This window comes from Crotalus tigris, unplaced genomic scaffold, assembly GCF_016545835.1.
Source record: "Crotalus tigris isolate CLP2741 ecotype Arizona unplaced genomic scaffold, ASM1654583v1 scf7180000024370.6872682, whole genome shotgun sequence".
Lineage (NCBI taxonomy): Eukaryota > Metazoa > Chordata > Lepidosauria > Squamata > Viperidae > Crotalus > Crotalus tigris.
Genome location: NW_024100540.1, coordinates 2,341,562 through 2,353,645, shown reverse-complemented (window position 1 = coordinate 2,353,645; position 12,084 = coordinate 2,341,562). Strand labels below are relative to the sequence as shown.

Below are 12,084 nucleotides of genomic sequence, written 5' to 3'. Positions count from 1 at the left end.
TGTCAAGCGAGAGAGAATTTAGCATTATTATGAGTTTTAATCCAAAGTATGATTGTGTCTATACCTCTCAGCAAGCAGGTTACAAAGCTTTGCCCAAATCAAAAAAGAAGGGAGAAATTGGGAGGGATTCCTAATGTGGCATATTAATATTACAAAGAAAGGAACACAGGGAGTTATGCCAGGCCATTGGAGTATTTGTTGTCTGCTGTGACTCCCAAGTTCAGGCCGTTCTCATCAACAATTTTATCTGCTTTATTTTTAATCCAGGGATGCAAACTACTGTTGCCAAGTTCCCTCAACCTTCCCTCCCCCCCCTCCCCAAAAGGCTAGAAAAATGATTACAGGTAGAGTTCAAGTAATAAGACACAAGAACTTCAAAGAGTAAAACTGAGTAACCAAAGATGGAGATTGGCTTCTTAAAGGTCTACATCAAAACTGCTCTTTGAATGTCCTCAGTAAGGCAGTAAGGCAACATCAACATTAATTAAAAGGGGGGGGAGTACTCATCATCATGGATTTGTGAGCACCACTCCACAATATGCTGTTTAATGGAATAAACAGGAACTTACATCGAATGTCTTAATCCTTGCATTATAGTGCAGACCTCCAGGTAAGAGGATTGACATCCGGCGGAAACAGTGGCCCTTCTGACAATAGGAAAGCAAGAATCAGCACAGTAGAGGCATTTTGTGTTCCTAATTGAAAGCCAATTCCTGGCAAAACTGAGCACTTTTGAAACAGAATTAAGAAACAGAATTTCAGTGCAGGTAGTCTGCAATTTACATTGATTCATTTAGCAACCATTCAAAGTTACAAGGGCACCCAAAAACGTGACTTACAACAGATCCTCACATGATGGTCACAGCATCCCCACAGTCATGTCAGAATTCAGGTACTTGGCAACTGGTAAAATCTGGCACTGTTCAATTAACAACCACCTTGCTTAGCAACAGAAATTCTGGTCCCTATTGTCATAATTCAAAGACTACCTGTATTTTTTATCCTTCAAATCAATGGAACTTGAAACTATGTTTTAGTTTAACATTTAATTAAAAAGATAATTTTGATGAAAGCAAATACATATGTGAGCAACTTGAGCTAGTCTTACTGGTTGTCCTTAGCATTAATAAGTAAAAAATCTATTTCTGGGCCATTTCTGTAATCACACATATGATAATGATTCAAATAGCAGGTATGGATCTGTTTTCCTTCAAATATTGTTATAACATCTTTTATTCGAGATACATTTTTTCACATAACACATGTTTTATCTTAAATGTCTTCCCTTATAACTGCTTGTAATGATCTCAAAGAAGAATTCCTTTGAACAACATATTCTTCTGACTTAATTCTTCAAAACTTAATGGACACCAAGGATGTACATGAAATTTATAAATATATGTATGCAAATGATTGTGACCTATCAAAACAGGTTTTGTCATCACATGTCCACTATTTGCCTCCAAAAATTCATCATGCCAAAGTCTACTTTTACAAATAGTTAGTCAAAAATACAGGAAAATTGTGCCCCAAAATAATGAATCTTGGGGTAGTTGTGCTCTTCAAGGTGATGCTGCCAGAGGATAAAGGTGGTCAAAATATTAAATTCTAAGACAGGGGTTCTCAACCTTGACAACTTTAAGACTTGTGGACTTCAATTCCCAGAATTCCTCAGCCAGCAAAGCTGGCTGAGGAATTCTGGGAGTTGAAGTCCACAAGTCTTAAAGTTGCCAAGGTTGAGAACCCCTGTTCTAAAACATTTGGATGATTCGGCATAATTCTGGACATCAAGACTCCCTAAATAGGCAATACTACGGTAAGCAGCACACATAAACCTTCGCTCAAAAAGCCTGTTTTCTCACATATCAAATTGCCTTCATAAATCATATTTATGCAAATGATTCAACCTCAAGTTGCACATTAAAAAGCTGCTCCATTTCCAGCATTTGCTTTGTTTTATCATCTTCCCCAGCTAGGCTCTTTTCTGCTTTTGTGCCTGGGAGATTTGCATCAGCACTCAAGCGGAAGACACTCCCACCATGACCCATATCTGCATTTCATTTACCAAAAATGCATTCATCTCTGCCAAAAATGGCAAGTGTTGACGGCCTCCATACACAATCAGTTTCCTCAGGTTGCTCTGGCAATCCTGCACTATTCCTGAGGATTAAAAAAGACACAAGGATGAGCATACGATGTAGGAAGTGTGGCTGACATTTAAAGAGGCTTCTGCTAAAAGAGAATTACTGTATATTCCGGCGTATAAGGCGACTGGGCGTATAAGACGACCCCCAACTTTTGAGAAGATTTTCAGGGTTTAGAAAGTCATACGCCAGAAAATACAGTACAATATTGAATTTCTGTTTATAGATGAGCACAATAGGAGCTCCATTCCTTTGCTGCTAGAAAGCTTTGTCCTGTTAGTGCTTATTTCTGTAAAAAAAAATAGGGCTGGCCACTAGGGGGCAGATTGGTTTTAAATTCAGAGAACAGCTACCCGTATATTCCTGTGTATAAGACGACCCCCCCCCGACCTTTGAGAAGATTTTCAGGGTTTAGAAAGTCGTCTTATACGCCAGAAAATACGGTAGTTGCTGGAACTCATGCATGAGTTCCCCACCTACATTCCCCACACAGGACTGAGGCTTGGCTGTTGACTATTAAAAGGATGTCAAGGGGCGTACAGAAATGAAGGTTTGGGGGTGGATAGACTGTGAGCATGGAAAATTCCACCAGCTTCTTCCCAACTAATGAATTAAAAACTGCTCTTCCAGTGAATAGGAGAAGGCGTGTTGTGTACCTGAGCAGTGGTGGGTACTATCATAGCAGATCTGCTGCAAAAACTGAGTGATGTAAGGCATCAAGGTACTGGATGGGAGGAAGTATCCAGTCAAAAGGCTGAGGAGCCGCCAGCCATGGTGACAACTGTCCCTGGAACAAAAAGTAAGAATTGTGACAGACTTTGAGCCCATGATCACAAATGAAAAGATTTCTTATTGACTAAAAGGGGGGGAAAAAAGAGAGAAAACGCTGAGGAGAAATAAACGAGAAAAAAGTGGGAAATGAAAAGGTACAAAGAAGCAAATTTGAAGTGGGAAATGTGAAAACAGCTAGGTTAGCCCCCAAATAGCCATATCACAATTTAAAAAACACCAGTGAATCCACCCCCACCCCCATAACTCCCTGCCTTCCAAAAAATGGAAGTGAGGATGTGATCATTGAAAGATTGCCCAACCTGGCACTAAAAAAGAAAAAACCTAAATCCAAGATCTGGGAAGAGCTTTCTATAGGACTGCTATAGTATCTTTAAAAAGAAACCTATGAGATAAGATATTTGAAATTAAAACTAAGACAACCCCACATTTATCTGGAGCAGCTGCCTATCACTGTTTAGCCTATAATACTCTGTAGAACTTTGCAAGAATAAAAGAAAATGTAAACCAAACATATAACAAGATAACAGAAAAATAAATTATCTGTTAATTCCCAAAACGGAGTCCATCAGACTGATGAGTCACTGCTCCTATCTTTGCTTGTTTTCTTTCCATTTATTTATTTGTTTGTTTGTTTATTGCATTTATATCCCATTGGAATCCAACGACTCTCTACAGCTTACATCACTTACAAGATAGGCAAAATATTAAAAATACCATGTTATGATTAAAAATGTACTAATAAAATCACACTAATAAAAACCTAGAAACCCAAACCAAAAGACACTATATTACCAAAGTAAAATACTACAAAAATAAATAATTGGAATCGAAGATGGACTGGTGCATAAACTCAGTTAAGACATTCTCTGATATCTGTTCTCTTTTAAACATTTTTCTCAGAGACAGCAAAGAAGGGCCAGCCTGAGATTGAGAGCACTGGTACCACCATGGAGAAGCAGCAGCTTCCGGTTTTGGTTCCCTTGACCTCTTGGCAGTCTGGGGCAATGAGGAGTTTCTTATTAAATGAACCAGAACTTTGGGCTGATACCAATAGGGGGAGATACTCCTCCAAGTGGCCAGGTGCCACACCATAAAGGGTTTTTTAAAGTTAAAGCCAACACTTAAATATTTGTCAGGAATCAATCAGCAACCCATGCAAGGTGTGGAAGAATCAGCATTATATTCTCTGGTGCTTACAGATTAGGGTTCTCGGTGATCTGCTTGATAACCTGGCAGTAAACTTCATCATGCAGAGTCTTCTTCTCTTTGCACAACTATAAAAGCGAAGGGAAAAAATGTGAAGGAATTAGTTTCCTCTTTTCTTGTAGGCCACATGGAAGGCACTAAGATTACCCCGATCTGAGAAACACTGGAATATTAATTTTTCTGCAATGGTCATTAATTGTACTTTGCAATCCTGAGCCCCCAAGCTTGGAGTGCTATCTTGCACTTTCACTGGAATCTGAGGTCAGATTGAGGTCAGTATCTTGCGATAATCTTCATTGTGGTTGATAAGAATATATGAAAAAGCCTTTGGTCCTGATGAAGAATCCAGAAAGCAGGACTTCCTATTCCCCTTAGCCCATTTTTGTGCTGGATGAGAGCATTATTGCTTTAGCAAACAGAATTTGGAGGCCAAAGGGGCAGGTTTTGTGTGCCACAGAAAAGGAATCAGCAATGAATTCACTGCTGAACTCAGAGCAGAAGTTCAGACCTTCTCAGCAACTTTAACAAAAAGGTCCCAAGGCAACAGAACTAGCTTACCATAGTTTGAAGTAAACAGACCAAAGTACAGTCCATATAAACTCATTAGTGATAAGAACTCATATTTTGAAATGACTCTTTGAGAACTTGGGGTGTTTAACTTCTTTCCTTTCCTAATACTTTTGTTTCCCTTCCCTCTTCCCATTTCCTACTTTAACCTGATTGTCAGTTGTATATATTGCTTCCTCTTGATATCTTTGATCTTAAAGCAGTGGTTCTCAACCTGTGGGTCAGGACCCCATTTGGGGTCGAATGACCATTTCACAGGGGTCGCCAAACAACGCAGTCCGCCATTTTTCCCCCCTTTTCCTTAGCTGTGCTACTCCCTTTTATTCTATTGGCTTTTGAAAGCCAATAGGAATTGTCCAGGCTGTCTCTGCCCTGCTGAGCCCGCCAAAAGGCCCATTCTGCAAACGGTGCTGCACCAGTTGAGTAGTCCTCGACTTACGACCGGTTGAGTAGTCCTCGACTTACGACCGGTTGGGGGGTCGCGGCATTAAAAAGGTTGAGAACCACTGTCTTAAACTGTGCATATATATATAATTTAAGGTAAAAGTTCCCAGAGTTTGCCAAGGGGAATACAAAGGGGAAATAAGCATCTCAAAATCAATCTCCTTTCAAGGCTATCAATGTTCCTTCAGCAGAAATATGATTTCCTTCCAGGTCTCATTCAAGTCATTTTTATCTATACAAATCCATCACAAGAGCCACAAACCTGAAGGATTTCATAGATATAATCCATCTGATCTTCTTTCTTGAGGCCTGGCTGGTCTCCCATGAACCTCATCAGAGCTTCAAAATAAAAATCAGCATTGATCTTAACTGAATAAGTAAAATATAGGGTTATGGCACTGATTCCTAAGAGGAGATTCAAGGGCCTCTGTTTTGGTCTGTATTATCACATCAAACACAAACAGTAAGATATCATCTAAATTTATCTTCCATTTAGAAAACAGAAACTGCCAATGAATTTGTGAGTTTTTTTTAAGAGGATGATTCAAAGTAAGAATTAGCAATATAATTGTTGTGAACATCTGTTGATCCCTGATTATATGCAATAAAATAAAACTATAGACTCAAATGCACGTGATTTCACTGTTCTTATAAAAGATCTTTGAAAATTCTCAGAAAATGTGGGAGAGGAGATGCATAAGCACTACCTCATAAGATCTTGCAGTGCTGTCTAGTGCAGTGGTTCTCAACCTGTGGGTCGGGACCCCATTTGGGGTCGAACGACCATTTCACGGGGGTCGCCAAACAACGCAATCCGCCATTTTTCCCCCTTTTCCTTAGCTGTGCTACTCCCTTTTATTCCATTGGCTTTTGAAAGCCAATAGAATAGACTCTCTTGAATAGAGTCTAATTCTATTGGCTTTCAAAAGCCAATAAGAATTATCCAGGCTGTCTCTGCCCTGCTGAGCCCGCCAAAAGTCCCATTCTGCAAACAGTGCTGCACCAGTTGAGTAGTCCTTGACTTACGACCAGTTGAGTAGTCCTCGACTTATGACCAGTTGAGTAGTCCTTGACTTACGACCGGTTGGGGGTCGTGGCATTAAAAAGGTTGAGAACCACTGGTCTAGTGTCTAAAACTATTCCTGATTCTTACTTCAGAATGTGCAACTATTTTTAAAGGGAGGTGGGTGGGAATCAAGCATTGCATTTAAAAAATGTTTCTCATTTCAACAGCGTTTAAAATGTCTCTGCATAACCAAAACCCTTTTTACGGGTTAAGTGTCTAATATAAGTATTAGAATGCATCCCCTTCTCACATTTCATTGTAAGATGATGACTAACTGCTAATCCTTTCTCTCCCATCTCTATCACTTTTCTTTTATTTACCATATTGTCAGCTGGAAAAGGTTTGAAGAATTCAAAAGCAAACCTATATGGAAGTTGTTCTGGTAAAAATATAGTCCTATTAGTTGATTTTCAGAGAGCTAGTAAAAGTAGAAATGTTCTCAGTACCTTTCCTGAATCCATAGCTAAATTAAATAAAAGTTTAATCAGTGCTTTGGCAATAGACTACCCATCACTTCACTAATGGAGCATTACGTACTCAAAAAATTTTTTGTAGCCAAGTTATTCAACTCATCATCAGAATGAAACAGGAGAGCTTCCTGGATTGGTACCTACAAAGTCAGAAGGGAGAGATTCAACAGAGGCAGTGGATTCTAAAAAAGATGAGCAGAAAATGACGGATGTCCTTTTTATTCAATGAAACGTAATATGTGACTAAGCAACACCTTTGGGGGGTCAATTTTCACAAGAATAATTCATTGGGAAAGGGCACATTTTACACCTAATGCTGGATGGGATCAGAGCCAAAAATGAGTAAAGCACCCAACTTGCTTTTCTTTTCATCATACCTTTTTTTTCCCCCTCTATCTCACCTTCCCTTTATTTTGTCTTTCCTCCTTACAGAACAGGCTCATATAGTGAAAGGATCACACCTACAAAATGTTTGGATTGATTCCTTGGAAAAGACCTGCGCACCTTCGTCAAGGGCAGTATATGGTTCTAGGGTAGCCATGCCTAATTGAAAGAGTGGGGAACTTGGTCCTTAAGTGGCATGTTGGAACATTCTACACAAAGTGGGTCTCTGTGAGTAGGAGCAGAAGAAAAACTAAATTCAACTGAATCTAGCATTCATTTTAATTCAGATTTCATGTAATTACGTGGAATATGAATACTTAATATGAATAATTCCCACATATTTAATAATGTTTCCTGTAGTAGCAAAAGTGTAGTTCGATAGGAATCGTTGGAGGGGTGGCAGGAGCCATGCTATAGCTCCAGGGGTTGCTTCCAGGGCTTGGGTTCAGGTTGCTTATTCAGGTATCAAAAATAAAACTTCTGTCAATTAGAGAAAAGACAACATCTACATTTATTGCTGACTGCAAACCCCTTACAGACGTCTTGCAGAAAACAAAACAAAACAAAACCCCAAACCAAACTTATGATTTATAGTTTTGATTATTAGACAGGATAGATTATATAAAGAATACTTTTGTAACTTTAGAGAAACAAGCAAATTTAGAATTGTACTTATAACTGCTGCAATGAAGATGGGCAGTGACTTCTTTGTGTCTTGTTTTCCTTTCTCTTCTAGTTTGATTTTTCCTTTCTTGCCTTTTTTAACTTTCTCTTTGATTGCTTTTTCTTTTTTACTTTCTTACGTTATATTAATTTGTATTCGTTTTTAATTTCCTTTTTTGGAACTTTTAATACAAATATTAAAAAAAACGAGACTTCTGCCCCTTACCCATCTTTTAACTTTCTATATCCCAAATGACAAAGAGGAGGAGGAACCCAGACAGGCGGATTCCTCCTGATTTACCTTTGTATGCTGAACCAAGAGAGCGGGGTCCATCTGTTCAACTCCCATGCCCTTCCATCCTAGCCTAGCAGAAACACAAAATGGGGATTTTGTTACCTACAAAATGAATCATGGGAAGCCACAGGAGATGCTCCAACCTTTAGCACGCGCTCATTCCTAGCTTCAACTTTTGCTCAGTGGAAAAACATACAATGATTTGCAGAAGGTCTCAGGTTCTACCCCTCACTTTTCCAGATTAGTTACTTGTGTTTTACCACCACCCCTCCCCAAAACAGGTAGCATATGTGAACAGTTTTTGGCAGAGACTCTAGAACAGGGGTCTTCAAACATGGCCCTTTTATGACTTGTGGACTTCAACTCCCAGAATTTCTCAGCCAGCATGCCTGGCTGAGGAATTCTGGAAGTTGCAGTCCACAAGTCATAAAAGGGCCAAGTTTGAAGACCCCTGGTCTAGAATTAAAAAAGAAGGGTTCTTTATAAAATCAAATATAACGACTGGAATCATACACTACCATTAGCCATATTTTGCTTAGCAGAGTTTGTTGAACAATCAACATTGTTGGACTCACAAAATAAGCTATGCTAATACCAAAATACCTTTGTAAGGAACGTGTCAATCATATGCATGTTAGAAAGCAGTCATCTGTGCTCATGATTTTTGAAGTATGGTCTATATGAGTTCTAATCGATTTGTGAGGCAATAACTTATATCTATGCTAAAGGGCTGACAGAATTCCCAGGACATCTTTAGACCCAAACATCTTTAAATTAAAAACTTTTAACATTTGGTTTAAAATACTCAGTAGAATCAGCTGCATACATGTTTCTCCGTCCTGAAAGAATAAATAGGGCATGTAAAAAATAGGAAGCTTTGTTGGGAGGGAGAGGGAAGTCCATCTATGCAATAGATTTATGTGACTATAAGTACAGTATTTGGTACCTTCTATATTTTTATTTTAATGATGCAGCTTCATTGTTTTTATTATATTGTGTACTGTTTTAATAAACTTTGTGCTCTATTCAGGTTTTCTTGCTAATGAAGCTCAGGAGGTGTTAAACAATGAAGGACTTCTGAGCAAGCTCAGTAAGTCACAATGATTTCATTATTTTCTTTTGGGTGCTGAAGACAGAAAAACCCACTCCCCACTCTTAAGGAACGTGACGAAAACAATCATGTGCTTTGCATCTTGAGCCGCATACACCTTTACCTTATTATCAGTCCTTGAAATGGTTGACAGCTTATTCTCAATCCTTCTTTGCTACATAATATTTACTTGACAAGTCTGCCAGAAGTAACTGGTCTTGTGGCAGACGATCTTTCCATTTACCCAACTCACCTGATTCTGCCTTTGTGAAATGCAAAAGCTCTAAAATTAATGATTATTAATTATTAATTTAACATATTTAAATTAATATTTAATTTACTTATTAATTAAAATTATTAATATTGCTAGACACTCAGTAAGACTAATTCCATGAACTTTTTATGAAAATTTGGGATTCTGAAATACCTTGTTCTCTAACAGCACAGGCTTAACTGACCAATGTAAATAGCCTCTAATTGGAACTCAGAAATACTACAATAGTTCTTATCTAACTGTGACCAGTCTTACCAGCATTAGCTAAACCTGAACTAGTTAAGTGAACTGGCAGGCGTGCCAATCTAAAATCCTCTAGCAAGGCTCTGGAAACATGGTTTCTTCTATCTGAAAAACAAATTTTGATTTGTCCCACTTAGGGAAATGCTATCCACCTATTAATGAGGAAATGTAATTATGTAAGGTATCTTAATCTTTCTGGGGTGAAATATAAAATAAAATGATCAATAGCTATGCTTTCAGAGCAGATCACATCACTTTTTATTTTATAAACCTGCAATGAAGACAAAAGCTATGATGCCAATGGAGTTATTAATAGAGAAGACTTCAAAGCATCCTTAAAACCAGGTGTGCTGGAAGGGAAAAAGGATACACAAAATCATTTGAAATTCAAAACCTCCATTTCAAGTAAGAAACACCCTACTTCAAATTCAAAATAGCTGCTTTGATTGGAACATGGGTGTTTTGAGATTCCAAAACATTTAAAACATCCTCTTTGATATATCACAACAAAGGATTTCAAAGACTCAGGCTCATTTCTGAGGGGCATCATATCTAGAAAATGCTATCTTACTAATCATGATAAGTATTCAAACTCTCTGCATGAGTCAAAGATGAAGACATCCCTTTAGATATGCTTTAATTCCTCAATAGTCTGGGATTTGGTCTTATCAGCAGACATGCTTCCTCTCAGATTGAGACAGCACCTGACAATCTGTTTCTTAGCTCCATGAACCTCAGTGCGCTGTTTATTTAAAACGTCCACATACTTTTTTCAACATTTAATTCTTTATTGACATATATTTTAAATATATAAAAAGCAGATACTTTGTAAGGCTATTATACAAAGGTGATTATAACAAATCAAACGTTAAACGAAACATTGCAGATTAAATAAATACACTAAAAAGAACTGATTACAGCACCTCAAGAGTGATTTCACTAAACAAAATGGTGGAAAAAGAATTAAGAATTGAGATTTGGTTGAAATTTAACAGGATGAAGCATAATAATTTATGGGAGTGTGTTTGCTGTGGGTGCATGCATAGAAATGAAATATAAAAATATTTATTTTGAGATAAATCAGGAGGGGAGGGGAGGAGAGGAGAGAAGAGGAGGAGAGATGCTTCTTTTGCATACAATTACTTGCTGGCTGCAATGGATGGCAATTTTGTACACAGCCAGTATTTTCCATATATTGTAAAAAATGTGGAAGTTCATTGGGACATTTTTCCAGAATTACCCAGTTATTTCTAATCAGTAAATTAGCAAAACTTCAGCTAGCCAAGCAAAGAACATTTTTGTCACATGCTTTTAAACCTTTGAACTGAAAAGCATTCCTGCCACGAAAGATTTCCAGTAGAATTGATGAATCAGAAGGAGTCTTGGGGAAAATATATCTGAGCAGCTAAGAATCGATGTAGCTTCTCTGATCATTTTGACAGCATAGTAATGTCTTCCAAATAGATCACCGGCCCATTCAAAACCCTGGTCCCACTCTATCTCTGGGATAGGAAATCTTTTTCAGAAGGAGGATCAGAAGGCTATTTTATAGGATTGAATGAATATATCTATCCTTGACAATGTAGTTGATCTCATGAAGATCCCCAAAGATATGAGTTTTCAGTTCTCAGTTGGATAGGAAAAAAGTGCCTTGTTTGCAAATAATAGAACAGCTCAGTTTCCTCAAGATATCTGAAGAGGAATAAAGATGCTAGAAGTATTCTTTCCTTTGCATGTTCTTTTTTTAGCTGGCTGATACTTTCATTTTTCCACAGTGTGTATTATTAATGAAAATGTGATTCAGAATTGCAATGTCTGAGGCATCACTGAAGGTTCAACTACTTCTATGTCCCTTAAGACTCTGAGAAACAAAAGACCCCAAAAGTATATATAACAAAAAAGTTTGGAGAAAAAAAAAACCTGTGCCCAAATAAACTTGACAGTGGTAAACAAAGGTTTTCCACAAGGTGCAGATCCTCCCTGCATTGATAAAGGAATGGGAAGCACAGTCCCAGATTATTATTCATTGGTTTGTTTAACCTATATGTACACCATCTTTTCATTAAAACAAGAAATTAATTAACATCACCTAGATAATGTCTGAATATTTGCACACAACACATATGAACAAGGTTACAACCATCAAACAAAGAATCTTTTCCCATGCCGGTGATCACATAAGAAATACATAGGGGGCCACAGCTAGCAATTAAACTGAAACAGTAGATTGCAATAGTGTATGTTTAAAGGGGTTTTGCTACAGAATACCTACATGAATTGGGCTTCTCGGAAATGGGCCATCGCAAACTCCGTCATAGTGTAGTGGCAAATATCAAGATTGTTTACAGGTGTGCTAGGCCTGGTAACTTCTGACTCTGTGCTGGGGGCAGAGTTCTGAAGAGATAGAAAATCAGTCATCAGAGAACTGGTACTCTTGATAGTGGGG

The 12,084-nt window shown here is 38.0% G+C and overlaps 1 protein-coding gene across 4 annotated transcripts in view; it reads right to left on the bottom strand.

Moving 5' to 3' along the window:
- The window catches only part of MYO15B (myosin XVB), a 64,912-nt gene that overhangs the window by 9,611 nt on the left and 43,217 nt on the right, over positions 1 to 12,084 (bottom strand). For all 4 annotated transcript variants that reach the window (XM_039328094.1, XM_039328097.1, XM_039328096.1 and 1 more), the window contains exons 29-36: positions 11,911 to 12,032; positions 8,038 to 8,101; positions 6,757 to 6,829; positions 5,416 to 5,492; positions 4,134 to 4,210; positions 2,801 to 2,931; positions 2,066 to 2,160; positions 570 to 647 (exon numbers count right to left, since the gene is read on the bottom strand). In XM_039328094.1, the coding sequence (XP_039184028.1) occupies positions 570 to 647; positions 2,066 to 2,160; positions 2,801 to 2,931; positions 4,134 to 4,210; positions 5,416 to 5,492; positions 6,757 to 6,829; positions 8,038 to 8,101; positions 11,911 to 12,032 (717 nt within the window). The remainder of the gene's footprint in view (positions 1 to 569; positions 648 to 2,065; positions 2,161 to 2,800; positions 2,932 to 4,133; positions 4,211 to 5,415; positions 5,493 to 6,756; positions 6,830 to 8,037; positions 8,102 to 11,910; positions 12,033 to 12,084) is intronic.